The 19,475-nt window shown below is 39.4% G+C and overlaps 1 protein-coding gene across 13 annotated transcripts in view; it reads right to left on the bottom strand.

Annotated features, from left to right (window-relative positions):
* LOC145694742 (uncharacterized) overlaps nucleotides 1–19,475 on the bottom strand; it is a 753,582-nt gene that overhangs the window by 68,769 nt on the left and 665,338 nt on the right. For 12 of the 13 annotated variants that reach the window (XR_014133041.1, XM_081771342.1, XM_081771336.1 and 9 more), the window contains one exon: nucleotides 7,194–7,333. Coding sequence is in view for 12 of the 13 variants with exons in the window: in XM_081771342.1 (XP_081627468.1) it covers nucleotides 7,194–7,333 (140 nt within the window). In the remaining variant the exon portion in view is untranslated. Of the gene's footprint in view, nucleotides 1–4,226; nucleotides 4,661–7,193; nucleotides 7,334–19,475 lie in introns of those variants that run through there. The other variant, XM_081771348.1, reaches the window with a different exon arrangement.

The following is a 19,475-nucleotide window of genomic DNA, read 5'->3' as shown; positions in this document are numbered from 1 at the left end:
ATTAACATACAGGAGAAATATACAATTTCCTCATTACTCTTGTATCTCATAGCGTCTGATGAAGCCAAAAAGTTAGTTGGCGAAACTGTCACAAATATTCAGTTTTTTAAATAAAAATATATCGCTTTGATAAGCAAATAATAAGTTTGTATTTAAGAAAATCAATTTTACCTGCTTAGTAATCTTGCTTCCAGACATACTTTCGGGAACAAAAGCCCCCTAAATCAGTCTACCCCTGGGGGGGCGCGGTGGCTCAGTGGTAGAGCGCTCACCTCTGGTGCTTGGGGTCCCGGGTACGATCCCAGCCCCCGCCAAGTGAACTTTGTGGTGGACAAACACCGTGCTCGTGGGTTTTCTCGGGGTTCTCCCACTTTCTTCATTCCACCATTTCACTCATCTCTCATCATCACCATCTCCTTTAGCCTAACCGGCATAACCGTGGGACGTAAAACTTTTTCAGTCTACCCCTTTCATGCCGCAGAATTGCGATTAGATGTTATTGTTGTATGTCAATTAGCAAATAACATCCCAGTGCAGCTCTCTTACATTTTGATTTTGTCCCTCCGCCCGAACATTTTATGGAAGAAAGCCTGATGCTCAGTGTGGCGTAAGATTATCATTAGCATCTATAGCAGCTTTAGTTCATCTTTGAATGGAGGTATGTATGTCATTAATGGTTTCCAGAGTAATATTGTGCTAGTCCTCATCCAGTTCTGCACTTATTTTGGTCACTGAAGATGGAGAAGAATATCTGTTTTAGGCTACATGACTAATAACATGTTCAATAATGCTGAGGTCTGGGAAAGCAGTGAGCCAATAGAGGTGGTGTAGCTCCTCTATTGAATTCAGTGAATTGAGGTAGGGTAAATTGAAGCATTAGCACCTTCAAAAATTGAACCGTTGGCCGAAAACATTTGGACCATACGATGGAAGTGTTTACCTTCTTCTGTACGTAAGCTTCTTTCGACGTCCGCCATACATAATCATTCCTTGTGGAAATAAGGTGAAAGATAACTAATCGTATCAAGTTCTAACAATCGGCGGTCAATTTGCACATTCCCTGTACGGTTTTATTCGCATTAAGCGCTGCCGGTCCCGAAGTTGCAACCCGACCGTGCAGTAGATGTTCAGGGTATGCAATTTGCGTCGGACTATATAGGCTGTTCCACAAGCTGATTAAGTTCCATGTTCTCTTTTTCAGCATTCACCCTATGACGACAATCCTTTTTAATCCTTCGTGATCCTTATCACTGAGGCTACTCTCCCGTCCACTATTACTCTTGCCGATCCTTATGTCCTGAGTTCTATACAGTTATCACCTTGAGAACTGTTCCTCTTTGTATCTTAAGTCACTGGGTTCTAGTACACTTGCGCCAACTAACTGCGCACTTAGAGGTCTTCCATTCTGCAACACTACCGTCTGCCCGCTTCAACACACGCCTCCGTCTACCCCGCCTAACGTACTACATATGATCACCTAATACCATTAACAACGGCCAGTTGCTGCACACGCATTTTCAGTATTACCGCATCATATTTTGCGTGTTTTTTTTTCTTCTCATTTCGCCCTTCAGATGAGAATCTGAACGAACAATTTGGTATGAATTGATAGAAGTGTCTAAAGGTTTGCAGTCATTCGACTTTTAATTGTAGGTGAGGTTAAGTTATATGCTCAAAAAGCTTATGACTTAAAGAGAGAATTCGTATCGTGGTGGACAACAACCCAAACGAAGAGCGTCAACATGCTATTTGCGACTACTGGAAACGGCCGCAAGCGTGTTTGGACGTTACTGGGCTTACTTGAGACATGAAGTTCAAGAATTGTATGTCACTGTCAAAAATTTAAGGTACAAGAATTACAACACAATATGTTTCAAATCTTAAAATGAAAATGCAATGAAATCTTTCAGTGTAAGGTCCCACGATTATGTTCTTTATTCTAGGAGAGAGTGATAACTAATGCAAGTGAATGAAGGAAGAATTGGTGGAATGATAATGTCGAAGGAAACGGAAAATTAAATGAAATATTTGTTTTACGTCCCACGATTATGCCGGTGAAGCTAAAGGAGACGGTGATGATGAGTAAAGAATGAAAAAATGGTGGAATGAAGAAAGTGGGAGGAAACGGGAGAACCCCGAGAAAACCCACGCACACGGTGTTTGTCCACCACAAAGTTCACTTGGCGGGGGCTGGGATCAAACCCGGGACCTCAAGCACCAGAGGTGAACGCTCTACCACTGTGCCACCGTGGCCCTCGGAGGAAACTGAAATACTACGAGAAAACCTACGGACATAATGTTGTCCACAACAAACTTACTTGACCGAGGATCGAACCAGCGTCCCAATGCACCAGAAGCAAGCTCACCGTGCCCTCCTGTACAAATCTTAGAGCTGGAAAGTTTTAAGTGAAGAATGATACTCATACAATCATTGACAAATGAAACATTCTACATGTAGATTATGTACTTTTTTTTCGCACAGATTGTATACCACTGAAGTCAGATCAAGAAATTCGCTAGGAAATTAGAGAATATTTTTTATTCGCATACAAAAAAGTCTCGCAATGTTGGAGCTACATAGTATAATACAACAAATGCAATACAATGCATTTCAAGTTGATATAACTCTTCGTTTAGAATCTCTCTCAAATTCATCGTTACTTTAAAAAAAAACAGACTATAATTTATGGCGTACTAATAAAATGCTATATTTTAATTATGGACTACACTGTCATTATGATCGCAAACCACTACGAAGTAAACCTAGAGATGTCGAAATAGACTTTTCTGACCAAACTTGGCAGCGAAGTGGGGAATATCAAGAAACGACCGTGAGCAAAATTTAAAGTGCTTCCATCCATAAACGCATTAATGGACACCGAGAGAAAGTAGAGATCTATGGAGGTAGGCTTATCATGGCCGCCATTTTGAAGTAGTTCATCTTGTATCTCGCTCAATTGTTTTAAATAGGAAGAGGTTATCATGTAATATATCAGACTGGGCTAGAATTTTAAGAGAAACAATGGTGAAACCTATGTTGCCATTTTATACTTGTAAAGCATAATGAAAGGAGATGAGACGATCACAAAATTTAAGGAATTGATGGCAGACGGATGACGTTTTCTCTATTGGATTATTCAAGACAAGAAACGAATTAAAAGACAATCCTTCATATGCAGCCACCTATACAGTATGCACTAGCATACATTAGGTTTTGTACAAAAAGATAGGCTATTAACAAATCTCGGAACCAATGAACTCATACCAATATGTCATTTCATTATCTCTTACAAAATAAACGTATGGGAACATACACTTCATCACTGCATTTCTCTTAAAATTCTAGCCTAGCCTGATATATTACATGGGCTAGAATTTGCCGGAGATCACATCTTGAACAACCGCTTCAGTGAGCTCTAATGATCATGCCTTTTATATCTACATTTAACTTTCGCCGTCCGCTCACTTTGAATGTATGACGTTTTCCCGAGTGGTCAATTTCCTTCTATCGCCATACAAGATACATTAGTGACCTCTGAACAAGCCTGCTTGTCTTTTAAGGGAGATGGAATCCAGTCATTACTGGCAACGTTAGAACTGGAGAGAATCTCGATTTACAATCAAAAGTAAAAATGTTTAGCAGTGTATGTGCCAATTAGGTAATCACATTGTTTTAGTACAGTAAAGACAACTGCACTTGGGAGGCACAGTGACTGTTGTAGACTGCTCACCTCCAATGTGAAAGGTTCGTTGTTCTATCCCTGGCCACGTGAATTTGTGGTGAGCAACATAGTCTATGTGGCTTTTCTCGGGGTTCTCCCGTCCCCTCCTACATTTTCATTCCATCAAATCTTCCACAATAATACACGTTCACTATTAACTTACAAGTTTCTCCTTTAGTCTATAGGCCATAACCATGGGATGTACAATTAAAAATTTAGTTTCATATTCATTTCACCATTGCAAATATGTGAAGCCTTCAGCTGTCACAAAAGAAAACCTTGATAGAATTGGATGCAAGGGGTAAAAATGAGGAGAAACGCCGTTAGTCCACTTCCAAAAAATATCTATGGCGTCCCCCCAACTACCTAAAAATTACATTGGGTAAAGATAGGCACGGGGGACGGCGTGAGGTCATTCGTTCCCCTACCTTTTTAGATCCACTTTTTCCTCTGGTTGGATGTATGAATTTCATTGAGTTAAAATAAATACCTAACTCTACTTACAAGATACTCGAGTATATCAGATGAATGACTATTCGGAGGATCCACCACTGACGATCGGTCTCCATAATTATTAGACGATTTTCTCCTGAGGAAACACCAGACTGCTTCAGCTCAACCTTGTATATTAGACTGCAATCCTATAATGTAGTTGTCTCTCTCGTCCACTGGTGCACAGAGCCCTGGCTTCGATTTCCGGTACAAGAACACTGAACACATTACAGTAGTCCGGATTGCACTTTAAACTGTAGGTCCACACTTCATATAGCCTCAGTGTATATAGAAAGCGACGCTACATTTCAACGAACAACTGCAACTATGTTGTTGTGCCAGTTCCTTGATATTTTTCCAAGACAGTTATTTTTTTATATATACTGTACTTTTGAGTGTAGCACCACTAAAAACAAGTGAATACAAAACGGATACGAATACCGTGATGAATAGTCTATTTGACTCGGTGTGGAGAAAGGAATGCCTTTCACCTGTTTTCGTGGATTTTCTGCTTTCCAGGAAAATATTTGTCACTAATGACATTGTTTTTGTGAGTTTCTCATTTACAAAGTTGTTTGCCTTTGGTCAAACTTAAAAATAGTTCTGATATGTCTTTCCACGTCTTCTTGCAAGGCTGTTTAAAGTTAAACACTAGTTCTTTCCTTTTGCTGAATCATATTAACATTATTCCACCTAAGTTCATTACCTTCTCTACTTTGATTTAGCACTTTGGGATAAGCATGAATATCTTTATTATATCAAGAGATTTAATAATAATAATAATAATAATTCATCAGTTCACAAGCTGTGATTTTTTTTCTTTTTTTGACATTACAGCCCAAGGATCATTCCCGTCTTACAGCCTATTACCATTCAAAATATAAGCAAATTGTCGAATCCAGCTCAATAGCAGAAAGTAAGTGTTTTATCTCTCTGACAATACTGTTGTGATAATTAACATACCGAGACGGTGTGTATGTATTGAAGCACTATGTAATAAAAATGATCGTAAGTTATATACACAATTCCAAAATATTTTTCTTCCTACGGATGGTAATGCTCCCTTTTCGGTAAGTGCGTTGCGTAATTATTTTTTGTAAATTCTTGGTAAACCTAAATTCTGTGTAATATAAATATGATGTACGTTCATGTTTTTAATTATTATGGTGCTTTTGTTGTTTGTTAATCAAGTGCAAAACAGGAAACTAAAGTTTAAAAGAAAATAATCGGTAACATTCGTTAGAAGCTTAAAATATTGGTTTAAATAGAAAGAAAAAATACATTTTATGGTATAAAAATTCTTTTCGCTATTAGGCCTATCGGTTGCACGACGCACAGGAATACTAAAAGTCATAATTTTCACAGACCTCATAATACAGCATGTGTCTAAAACGGAGTTTCTCAACCTAGGGGCGTGACCCTTAGGCGATTGCAAAAGCTATACATGGGGGGCAAGAAGGAGGTGAAACACATAAATGTAATTAGGATCTAGCAGAGGAATAAAAGATTGTTTTGATTTCATACTTACTGTCAAACCATTATTCCTATTCCTATATAGGGTTTATACACGTATAACCAACTACAATAAGCAGCCATAATCGAAAAGCTTATTACAAACCGGAAGTTAGTTACGGAGATGTGGTAAAATGGGGTCGTTGTACGAAACCTATACGACAAGCTCGTCATAAGGATCGGGTTTTGCTCCCTCCTCCCCCGTCGCCAAATATCACCCGTGCATTTTTTTAAAATTATGTTAAAAATCAAGTGTATCAATCACTGTTACCTAACAATTTACTTGAACTTCGAGTACGCATTCAAGAAGTTGTATTTATTGAATCTAAGATGTTAAAAAGTCTGTGGAAGGAACTGGACTATCGGACCAATGTGTGCCGAATTTCAAAAGCTACTAGTGAAAAGAAATTTTGTTTCTATAATTTGTCTCACATTAGTCTTCTTTTCCCTTGCATTCCTTCCACCAAACGCTTCCTTAATAGTCTATCGCTCCTTTTTGTTTCAGTGCCTACTTTTGGAAAGCAGAACGCCCCCTGGGGAGCGTTAATGCCCACGCTGAGAACCCCTGGTGTAGACGAATAAAATCACACTAGAAGCTAAAACCATCCTACGTTTAGGTAGGTAGTCTTTCTATTTCAAGTGTGCCCTCGGGAAATATATGAAACATACTTCGGCCCCGCCAAACTCTTACAGAGCGGCTATTTGAAGCGATCGCAACGCGTTTTCATTGCTCATGCGTACGCTTGGAATACGCTGAGCATGTATTTAAATGTGGATGGCTAGTCACAAACGCGAAAGCAATAAGAACGCGGAGAAAACGTCAGCTCGAGCGTATTTGGTGCGTTTCGGAATAGACCGTCTGCTGTTTAAAAGATGTCAAAAGGAAGGGAAAAAACGAAAGATATGTTGCCAGGCAAGGGGATTTTAGCAAGAAAGACCTGGAAACCCTGACTGGCTCAAAGTATGATTTTATAACTCTGGCAAAAGTAAAGTTACCAAATAGCCACCTTGGTCGCGTTAGCTCTAATGCATTCTCAAATAGCCACAGACTTAAGAAGGAAACTTTACCTTTGGTTTGAGGAAAGAAGTGAAAGACCTCGGTTGTGTTGCCAATTTGTCATTCAGTTGTTTGGTCTTGGCGAGTGAAGACTGTAGGCTGCTTAGAATGGCTAACAAGACAGAACACAGCGAAGCCCATGAAATAATTCCATGGGCAATCCTGTCCGCATCCAACTAATGAAAGACCTCGATCACAGCAACTTGTCCCTCCTCTTTCGAGGGAGGTAAGGGAAAAACACATCCATAGCAGCACCAGCAGGGGACACTTGAAACAGAGAGGCTCTACATTTTACTAAATCTAGAAATATATTTCAGATATACATTTTGACATATATTAGCCCTAGTCATAACACTATGTAACATATGCTAGTGAAGAAAGAAAGAAAAAAAAAACAAAGATATACTTACATATCCTTCCCGGTCTTCTTTTCTATAGTCGTCTCCTTAAGACGTTTCAGCTTGACGCAGCTGCTGCGAGACAAACTTTTCAGCACTTGAATCATCTTTTTTCTCATTACTCCTTCCAAACCATTTACCAGATGAGAAACCTGAAATAAAAATAAATAAGAAAATCAGGCACATGCATCGGATGGCACGTGAAACGGGCATTCACGCTATCACTTTTGCAGACATCCCTGTTAAATCCTCCGATGCCTCTCCCATGGGTTTTTGTGGGTTTCCATTGTGGAAACAAGCTTTAGGAAGCAGACGTCCCCACACAATTAAGGGTTTCTGGAAAGCTTGTCAGGAGGAATGGGATCATTTGGACCAAAGTGTTTGTTGTTCAACGCAGTCTTCTGAAATGGACTCCTAAATCCACCGCTGCAGGGCCATTGCTGCAAGACAGGGTTATTACGTGGAACACAATCGCTGGTGGCGTCACGGTTTTCTTACGGTGAGGTGAGTTCAAACTTCGTTACCATGGACATGAAACGACCTTCTATATATTTACAACGCTAAAGCAATTTCAATAAACTGTTTCTTTTATCTAATCATTTTTGCTTTATACGCACACACATTGAAACCGGAAATTGTAGTGGTTTTCTAGTACACTGATTTTAGTACAAAGTTAAGATTGAAAGTGAAATGCATTCTTGAGACGGTTATTCGATAGAAAAAAAAAACTTCTCGCTACCTATTATCATTTTTACTCTATACTGGTCTGTTAAAACCGGAAGTGGTTGACTTTGTTACTTCCGGTTTCAATAGAGATATTAGAGTGGAGCAAGAATATATTCTTGAGACACTTGATTGATTGCAAAATATCGCTTCTTGCTGTGTTACCGTTCTTACTTGGATGACCAACGTTAGAAACGGAACCGGTTTTCGTAAACAAATTATATCAGAGATGAAATATATTATTGAGACAATTAATTGATTACAGAACACAGTTTCTTCTTATCTTTTGCGGTTTTTATTTTATGGTGATCAACGTTAAAACCAGAAGTGGTTTTTATATGTCACTTCCGGTTTGAATACGGGGGTTAAGAGTAAAGATGCTACCTACTCTTAGAACACTAAATCGATTTAAAGAAACTTTTCACAATCTCTTATCGTTTTTGTTCTAAGTACATTAATATTTGAAATCGAACGTTGTAATGGATTTTTACCATTTCTGGTTTTAGTACAGAAATAAGGTGAGAGATGAAATGTATTCTTGAGATACTTAATATACTTCAGAAAACGTATTTTTCTGTATTACTGATTTTTCTCTATAGTGATTAATGTAAAAATCGGAAATGACTGATTTCTGTAATTACCGGTCTAAATATTGGTTCCTTCTACACTTTGATTAAACTTGGTCGTGATCCATCACATAGTTCTTAAGATTTTTTGTCTTCCGGATGGAAAGGGTAAAACTCCTACATGAAATGAATGGTTCCAATGCTTTTCCAATTGAGCTCATTCGTGGCTAAGCGGTCAGCGTACGCGCATTTGGTGTGGAATACCCGGGTTCGATTGCCGGCGGGAGCTCATGTGGTTCGGATTCCACGTTAGTCAGTAAGTATCGTCTCATATAGCCTCGCTGCTGAAAGGGACGTTAAACTTAAAATCAACTCAACTCAGCTTTTTCAATTACGAAATTCCAGTGTTAACTATTACATATTATATATAAACTGCAACATTCGACTTCTCGTTGAAAAAGGGTATCATTTGGTATATGGCATGGATATGTAACATTTTTCCCTCCCCGTACTATTGTGCAGAGCGAAGATGTCAGCTTTTGTAGCTCAGAAGAGACTAAAACGAAGGGGGTGGTAAGGAATGAACGCTGATAGGTCTCCCATACAACTTAAGTTATACCAGGTTAAGCTTAGGAATGCATAAATTAAACACAAGGATTATAAAATGTGAGAAAGAGCCTACATTAGGCTAAGGGTGAAAAGCACTGAAAAATGCGAGAAGACAGTTATTTTTAGAAGTAAATCGAACACAGTGCCCCTGTTGCGTGCGACGATCTTCAGACCTTCTTGGATGTCGTGGAAGATGGTGATGTGATATGGCTTCACATACGGCTCTCAAATAATAACTAAAGGAGTTTCCGGGGGCAATCAGGTGCCTTCACAATATTGATGGCATTTGACTTCAGATCTCACCCATACACAGTTCGTAAAATATTTGGCTCCGTCCAGGCTTTTGGGTCACACACCCTGTAGTTTCAACTTAATAGGTAGCGTGTTTACGTTACAGCATCAATTTTTGGGATTTACGAAAATTCGTTTCCCTCGATTTTCAGGAAAACTACACGTAAGTATTTACACTCACCATATCATTTTGTCGGGACGCGGTGGCTCAGTGGTAGAGCGTTCACCTCCGGTGCTTGGGGTCCCTGGTTCGATCCCAGCTTGCGCCGTGTGGACTTTGCGATGGACAAACACCGTGCTCGTGTGTTTTCTCGAAGTTCTCCCGTTTCCTCCCACTTTGTTCATTCCACTATTTCATTCAATGCTCATTATCACCGTCTCCTTTAGCTTAACCAGCATAATCGTGGGACGTAAAACTAAAAATTTCATTTCATTTTCAGATCATTTTGTCTACTTAATGAGCTCTATCAATTGCTATGTCTTTGGACATTTCCTCCCATATACATTAGTAATATTCCAGAATTATATTTAAAGAATATACGAAATTTCCTTTAAAAAAATAATCTAAAACCAAAACTGAAAATTCTAATCTGTACTATTACTTATATAAGAGAGTAGAGGTGACTCATTCATCATCACCCAGACTACACACCACTATAGGTAGAAATGAAATTTCGGCAGAATATTCAATTTACGCCGGAGGAAGGATGTTTTGAAACATGCATCTTATGAGGGGGTAAAGGGGGGTTAATTTTCTGCAAAGAATTGGGTCTCACGAGTTTCTGGTGTTAGAGATGAAACTCAGCATATGAACCCTTAATTAAAAGACTCCTATTTGTGTGTGTTTCGCTGTTTCCAAAAGTTCCACTCTTGAAAGTAAAAGGAGACTGTTTCTATAATAGCCGTATTCTCCTTTATTTATTGAGAAAGTGCCAAATGTGAGGATTCTTTTAAATTTCATATGTGAAATTCTGTAGATTCTTAATTTAAAATAAAGAGGAACGTGTTTTTAGCGTTTTCTACAATTCCTCTTTTCAAGGGAAACGCGGACCAATTCTAAAATTTTGAAATTTTGCTTTGTTTATTGAGAAAGTGCAGGATCATTTAAGTGAGAGGATCGTTTAAGCTGGAAGTATGAAATGCGTATATAAATCCTAACTTAAAAATTAGTGTTATCGTTTTCAGAAATTCTATGATAATGAAGTTTTCATTTTCTTTTTAATTAAATGACCAATGTGATGATTTGCTTAAGCTGGAGGAGGTTCAATATAAACTCTTAATTGATAATAAGGAAATACATGCTTCTGCATCATCGAAAATTCCACTCCTAAAAGGAAATGGAAGGAATTTCTGTAAAAATCATATTACTCTTTCTTTATTCAGAGCGTGTCCAGTGTAGAGTATTTGCTTAAGTTGACAAGGGAATACATGTTTTTGAGTTATCGAAAATTAAACTCCTAAAAGGAAATGGAAGGAATTTCCGAAAAATTACTCTTTCTTTATTCAGCTAAAGTTGGAGCTGTGAAATTCTGAACACAATCTCTCAATAAATAAATAAATAAATAATAAAAAAACTGAACACATGTTTGGGAGTTTTCGAAAGTTATGTTTCTAAGGGATGAAAGGGGGACACAATTCAATAACACTGAAATTTCCGCTTTTATATTAACCGCTTGACTACCACTACGTATGGCCCCCGTACGTAGTAGAACCTACATTCTTCCCTACCACTACGTACGACCTGCAACGTAGCTGATTCCAACGGCTCTAGAGGAAATACGAATAATTCTGATCAGGGAGGATCGAAGTCTACGTGTTGCTATGACATCATTAGAGCACGTGACCTTAGCAAGCACTAAGCAAAGCACGATCGTTATGCCATTTATTGCTGAGAGTACGAACCCCTGCTATTTATGAGACTGCTCTAGAATATTGAGGAAAGAGAGGGTTATAGTCAAGGGCGCCGATCCTGGGGGCCGGGGTCCTGGGCCCCTCCAAAGCTCATGTGGGCCCCCTATTGTATTTATGAATATGTAATATTTGGCATAATTTGAATGCAATTTGTCTTAACATCTTCATATGTATACCTTCTGCGTCTGAGTGCCCCCCCCCCCCAAATTTACAGAGAATCGGCGCCCTTGGTTATAGTTCGTCAGTTGTATTCCAGTGAGTCCAATGCTCTAACTACTAGACTACAGGAGACTCAAATGTTAACTGCAATAATTTTAAAACCATTCTGGTATTAGGAACAAATGGTTGATGATTTGCTTGCATTGTTTGTTGCTTAATGCTCTTCGCTTAGCATGGTTGTGAAGTTCTGCACTCTATCTACACGGCTGGGATTCGAGGGGTTAATCACATCTTATTCTCCCAATCCGAAGAAGAGGCACTTGTGCTAGTTAGAATAATGTAATATTGAAGCGAGAAAGAAACTTGAGTCGTGGAAGTTTACCCAGTAATTGGCCTTAATATAATAAATGAGTAGATATTAAATTATTACTCTAAATATGAGGGGGGTGGTCAAACAGAAGTAAGCAACTAATCCTTACTAATGTTAAAAGAATGTGTCTGAATGCGTATGTATCAGATTTTCGCATAGAAAGGAGTCATCGAATTAAGTACATAGATTTTCATAAGATCTAATTGGGTATGAAGCCCATTGCCGATTTTCGACTCCCAATTAGGAGCTGACACGATTTGGAGGTTCAAAAAATATAGACATAGTGGTCAGACGTCTTTAACTTAGGATTTAGATTTCTAGGCTTTCGACATCAATGGCCATTTAGTCCGTCACGTATGAGGAATGACGTTCCTCGGTGGTCACACTATCCGGGGAAAGGAAGGAAGAAAAGATGCGAAAAGGAAGGAAGCAAACTGGGACCTGTAAGTTAGGTATCACTCCGGCATTTGCCTGATGTGAATGAGGAAAACTACGGAAAAACCTCACTCAGGAGGGCTGGCCTGAAACAGCTTTGCACTTTTTCGACCGAGTGTCCCCACCTGGAATCGAACACGGGACCGGTCGCATCAAGGGCGTGAGGATTAGCAACGCCTTTAAGTTAGATAACTCACACTATTTTAACGTTGCAGGTTGCATACTTTTCGGTCAATGCTAAGTAAGAACACATTGCTAGTACTACTAAATTAGTCACATCTTATAAGAGTACAACGCTGCCGAATTTTTAATAATAATAAAACAATGTGTGTGCGTCTGCTATCAGCTTGTCGCATAGAAAAGGGGTGACCTAGAGCCACCATATTTTAGTATACGTATACATAATATTCTTCAAAAGATCTAATCCCATACGAAACACTTTTATCGATTTTTATTTCGGACGGTGGTGGTGGTAAAAAAATGAAATTAAGTTTTACGTCTCACGATTATGCCGGTTAGGCTAAAGGAGACGGTGATAATGAAAAATGAATGAAATGGTGGAATAAAGAAAGTGGAGGAAACGGGAGAACCCCGAGAAAACCCACGAGCACGGTGTTTAACTACCACAAAGTCCACACGGCGCGAGCTGGGGTCGAACCACGAAAACCAAACACCGGAGGTGAACGCTCTACCACTAAGCCACCGCGCCCCCTGGTGGTAAAAATGTATACATAAAAGATAATAAATATCCAGGACGCACGCATATCAGTGGTTTTGAATTCGAGACTAATGTTCCTTTAGGTAGCGACCCTACATGAGACATGGACAACTGCCTAACAGAGGATACGAACCACAAGCTCCTGCCGGGAATCCAACCGGGGTCTTCTACGCCAACCATATATCCACGAAGGAGCTCCGGACTGATACTAGAGTCAAATCCAGTTTTCGGAATTGCTGAGATGAATGACGACACGCGACGCTAACATGTGTGTTGTATACAAGCTTTTCCCTCATATCTATTCGGTCTATCAATACAAAAATTCGTACACTAATTTCCTAACCCCTATAGTATTTTTCGAGATACACTTGGATTGTGTGCTTTTACCCGAGGCCACTCCAGAGGGACCCAAATTGATGGAAGGGATTTCTGGAGGGAATTTTCCCGACATTCTCCCAGTTTTCCCTGTTCAAGTACGTTATGTGCCCCAATACATTGCACCTTTGAAAAGCTTGGTTCATGCTGAAGAGAATGAACTTTAAACCATGTCTTTTCAATGAACAGTGTTGATGCAATAGCTGTTTCACTGCAAGTATACGATTTCGTTTATACTAACAGGGTTAATGGGCCCCAGGAACTTAATCCAGGAACTTCCGTTGTCCATGGCACCTAACTTTTTGTGCATGAACAAATCTTTATCGAATGGACTAGGTTTGATTCGGATCTCCGGATAACACGTTCATGTCCGTTTCTTGTCAATTTATTTCTTTATTTATTTTACGCATTTCTTTACTTTCCAGTATAATATATCGCATAAACCTTATTCTCCCCATGAGCATTTGTGTATAAATACAGACTGATGTTTGATTTTAACTGAGAGATTAGGCACAGGACCCGTCGCTTCTCTCACAAAATTCAGCTCTCTCCAATTCCCCCTTATTTATACTCTGAAGTTGCAATCAAGCTAGATCATGGTGGGTTCCTGCAAATAGACCAATTCTAGTCTCTTTAATGAAAAATTTTTAAAAAAGCTTCACACTTCATCAATTGCATTTCTAAACTCTTTCTATGAAATTGTTAATACAAATAATTTTTAATGTATTTAGTTGAAAATCTACTTCTAAGATTAGTAGATTTTCCATGGCAATAAATTAGTATCAATGATGCCAAGTGGTAAACCTAAAAGGCACTTCTCTTTCTGAAGTAGTCATTAATATACAAACAGTTTATCTTTCCATATTACTAAATAAGTTCCTATTAACTAGGGATGGACAAAATCTTCCGGAATCCGGATTCCGAAATTTTCTAAACTCCAGCTTTTTTCGAAATCCGGAATTTCCTTTTGCCGCGTGATTATGTATGATAGAAAGCATTTTGTCGGTTGGTTTTAGCAGTATACCACAAATGATTAGCAATTTGTGTCATCTGCGATTTTTACTATGCTTGCGAAGGAATAACCAGTTATTAGAAGATAATTCACATTCCATGTATAAAAAGCTACGAAGAATTTCGTATTTATGTTTAGGCCGGTATCTTTATGTGACACGTTACTTCGGTCATGCGTGCTGCCTCAACACCTTTTGACGGATCCTAGTTACCTACAGTTTCACCAGGAAATATTACCAGTCCTGGGCAGTTGGACATACTTTAGCTTATCTAACTAACACAATTTCCCCGCACTACATCAATCTTTCAGCGTTATTGAGATACTTGTCATTATAAAACTTCGCCAAATTTTAGATTTTTTCGAAAACTACCTGGTAAAAAGTTCAGGTCTTTGATACCTAATTGGCATCTCGTGAGATTCATAGTAAACTTCTTGATGGAGCCGGGGTTCTTATGGTGCTCGGGCTTCAGTTTTACTTTCGTTAGATGCTTCGCTCTCCAAAACACTCATATTCAAGTTATCAATACGAGTTCACCTGCTGCGAAGAATTTGGCGAACATCTCTTAAGAACTGATATACATAATCCGAGTTATACAAGTGAAAAACTATTCTAATATCAAGTAATCCATATCCACTACCCAGTTTAGTGACATTGTTGTGGATCAACTCTTCATTAACCACATAACTAAATGACGATAATGGAATGTGTTGCGCAATTTCAAGTATTGCCACCACAAATTTAACAAACCTGTGAATATTAAGGTCTCGCCCGTTACATAATTCAACGGCAGTCCTGTGAATTACACATCGCATAGCCGCAACTTATTTTGGTGGCAGCGGTGGGATACGTATCGAATAATAACTTTAATATACACGGCAAAATACTAATTACTAATTGTATGCTGAGTTATACTATATGTTACTGGGTCAGTAGTAACTACTGAACTTTATATTTGTCCATACATTTTTATTTCTATACTGCATTCCTGTAGACAAATTAAAATTGGTAATTGAAGAAAAACATGACCACTACCGCTACAATTGTTATATCATGTGAAACTGACATACTACAATGGCATTACCCATTTTACATGAAATGCTAGATATTTGTAATCCACAATTATTTCAGTGTTAACCTCTGGATATCTAACTTTGTTCTCCCAATGTTGCGTTCTCTTTAAATTTGTTCACCTGAACTTTTAATTCTGCAAGGATATTCGACAACTCGCATAATTCTTTTTCATTATAAAGATGATAATTCATAAGGTAAATTCTGTGTTTAATTTGTAAGAATTAGTTTCGGCACATACATTACCGAATTCAACTCATTTTTAATGCGCTTGATCGTCAGTCTACTGCTGGTACGATTTTTGATATTCCTGGTTATATGCATGCATTTAAAACAATGAAATAAGAACATGCATATACATTTCTCATTGGGCATTTTCATCTCAATCGCTTTTGCAGTAAATTTCTTTGCTTTTCAGTGGCTTTGCTTTGCTTCTCTTAAATTTGTTCACTAAGCAGTTTTGAATCTTCAATGAAATACTAAGTGATAAACAAGGTGGAATCTTCAATTTACGTTCTGCCGTTTAGACCTTTCGATACAGTTTTTGTAAAAACAATGTTTAAATCACCAGATAATACGTCTTCCTGATTATGGTATGACCTTCCTATCCTCGGGGGTCAAGAAGATTAACTTTCTTGATATTCACTATAGCTTCCTTGCCGAGCGTCAATTTTATCTAATCCCTCCTCCTGATTTTTTTAGCTTGTACGGGCCTATGGAGAAGTGTTATCACCATCAAGACTATCTCCATAGCAAGTTTTATAAAGATCGGGTAAGCTCAGTTAATTGTGGAAGATACATATTGTTCTTGTGTATGAGAAAGAAAAAGCAATCAGTGCGTAAGAGAAGGTAGAAATGGAAGGAAATGTGTAATAATAGCTAATATTAACTAAAGATAATTTGGTTTATAAGAACCCAGTTTCTTGTTCTTGATTTAGAACATTTTTAAAACTAAATTGTTTTAATAAAATCAAAAGTACAAATATAAAATTATCTGGAGAAAAAATTAAAGGTCTTTCACCTGCTATGCGAAATAAAGACTGCAGATATAAAAATATATACACCCCTGTTGAAACCGGTCTTTAACTATGAGTACATTTTTCGGTAAAACTAAGTAAATATACAAATGCATATTCGGAGTTATTTGTACGGCAACGAACAGTCAATGATTTTTATTCGAAGAATGTATCACAAGCTTAGCCAGGTGTGGATATTTTTTAACGCTTTTGACTTTTAAAAACTGTTTATATTTTCTAATTTATCCTGAGATAAATTACAATTTCGTTAAAATCAACAAAAATTCGCCACTAGGCAGATTAACTGTAAATATAAATCTTTTACCACGGCCGAGCAATTTTGTGAGACAATAAAGATGCTGATGCAATTTGCTAAATAAGAATCTAGAAATCAAACCCTGTTGGGTCATACCATCTGTATCAGGTACAACCCCGCCGTGGCCGGTCCCAAGCCCGTGCTGAGAAAGGGGGAGGGGCCCCCTGTTTTGCCTGCTCTCGCATTCTTTTCCGGGAGCGGTTGCTACACGGGGGAGATAAGGTGACACTGCTGCCTAGCTTGCTGCCGGTACTTTAACTGCCATATGGCAGGGAGTGCATTGGTGTCAACAACCTACCGGCGGAGGTGAGCCTGGGGGGCATCCTCTGAAATGGGCGACTAACTCGTGCCATTGGATCTGGGAGGGTACGTGTGACCCCATCACGTCCTCAGTGGGGTAGGTAGTTTCGACTGCCGTACCTACAGGCGGGGGTAAGCCTTCGGGTATCCTCGAAATGGGCAACTAGGCCGTGCCCTTGGATCCAGGAGAAGGCTGCGTGGTACCCCAACACGCTAAAAAGAGTAGGTAGCTGGTGTGTCCAAGGGTGTGGGCGGATCCAGCGCTCTACCGGGAGGATGATGTAGGTACTTCCCTCAAAGATTGTAACGCGTTCTCTTGGGTCTGGGATGGGATACCTAGTATCCTAACGCATACTCGTACCTCAGGAGCGCTGAGGAAGTGGGTCACTACTTCATTCCATTAGTGTGAGCTGGGTGCAGGAGCGAAAACCCTACCAGGGGAGCCGCCGCTTCCAAATGGCCATTGTCTTTAAAGGTAGACAGTCTACATCAGCCATTGGGTCTGGTAATGTACGGTGTACCTCTACCGTAATCAGAGGTAGTTCCGTATTGATTGAACGGCCCTACCGAGGAAGGGTGTGGGTGTCCCTTCTAATGGTGTTTTACACGTACCATTGGGTTTCGGAAAAGTAGCTTAGCTACAAAGTGTACGTGGTACCTAAACACTTAAAAGATAGGTAGTCCCGTATTGTTTGGGCGGGTCTACCATGGGAGACACGGCTCCCAAATGACAATGTCTGCCTTTGAGCAAACGGTCTACATCAGTCATTGGCTCTGGTAATGTACGGTGAACCTCTACCGTGATTAGAGGAAGTCCTGTATTGTTTGGACGACCCTACCGGGGGGAATGTCGGATTCCAGCCAGCGGGGAGACGAAACGGTGGTGGGGAGGGTCCAATCCCAAGAATCTGGGTAACGGTTCTGATCCTGCTAAAGGGAGGAATCTCCGTGGGACATGGCCCGGCACCAAACTCAAATGGTGACTCGTACCATTGGGTCCGGGATGAGATACGGGAGTATCTCGACGTGTGCGTAGTACCTCTACACGACAAAGCGGTTGCCAGTTGAACGATAGGCAGGGCCGGGATTGAACAAACCTCCTCGGGCGTTGCCTGGGGCCCCGGGTTGGGTTGGACTCTGCCGGGCTGTGGTCATACCGTGGGATTCGGTAGCTTGTGGGAGCCAATCCCAGGAATCTGGGTAACGGTGAACACGGGCGGGAGGTGAGCTTGCCTTATAACGCTCGGGCGCCATGCCTGCAGAGCATGGTAGTCTGCCTCAACCAGTAGGTATACTGGCAGGCACTTAGGACTTCGGTCTGGCCGCGCAGTGGGCGTATCCCACAACCTCAGAGAATGGGGGTAACATCGCTTCGGCGAGTCAGAATTAGGGGACAAATTCTGACGGTGCACTTGTGCACGAGCAATCAATAGCGTATTGAGGAACCACGGGCGGGGTGCATTACATTCTTGCGGAACCCGTCCATTAAATAGGCCGAACAGTCGCGGGCATGCTCCCCATGCATGCAACTAAGCGTGGAACAATAGACCACTAGCATCAACGTGTATCAGGATTTATTTTTCCATCGAGATTTACGTTTAATTTTGTATCAAAACAATGTTATTTTCGTTATATTTACAGAGTACAGACTACCGCTTAGAAATAGGAAGGGTAATAGAAAACTATATTATTAATCAAATCTACCATAATTAGAAATCATGAGTCCACTTAATGAATCAAGAGCAACTGAGGTTTCATTTATTTCGATTAAAGAATACGATGCGAATATAGACTTTCTCATCATTGTTAATACATTAGATCAGAACAAAAAATCAGTTCACTGGGCGAATCCGCTAAAGCTACGAAAGATTTCGTATCAGAAGAATGAACTTCACCAGCTGAGATTAATTGCTATCTTATTACAAACTCTATTCAGTCTGATTTCCATTTAAGAACAGAGTATTAAACTTGTCAGAATGGGTTTTATATATATTGTTTATGGCTTTGGTTTTACCACAGATAATAACGAATTCTTCTGCATGTAAGGTAACTTAAAAGTGTTTTAGGTAATAACGCCAAATTGATTTCTACAATATACCTCTATTAGATCAAGAAAGAACTAGAGCTGTTTGCATTTCTGAAGAAACACTATAGAAACTTCGGAAAATCAACACTCCATAACTCGTAGGACACACCGGCACTTACAAAACAAAATAGTAACTTTAATGATAGTATATTGACTGACTAGGTTAACATTCATAATTTATTGTGACCATAACAGGAAAAGAGCAGGTTCAATTCCCCTTTAAAAGTCGAAACTAAATTCCGATTTCGTAATTGATATATAACAACTTCGCAAATGAGTTTCTACAATAAAAATCATAAAAGGATATTAGAGTTGTCTAAATTATGTTAAGAGAAATT

Source organism: Thermobia domestica, chromosome 9 (genome assembly GCF_964235325.1).
Source record: "Thermobia domestica chromosome 9, izTheDome1.hap1.1, whole genome shotgun sequence".
NCBI classification, from domain to species: domain Eukaryota; kingdom Metazoa; phylum Arthropoda; class Insecta; order Zygentoma; family Lepismatidae; genus Thermobia; species Thermobia domestica.
This window is presented reverse-complemented; position numbering and strand designations above follow the sequence as displayed.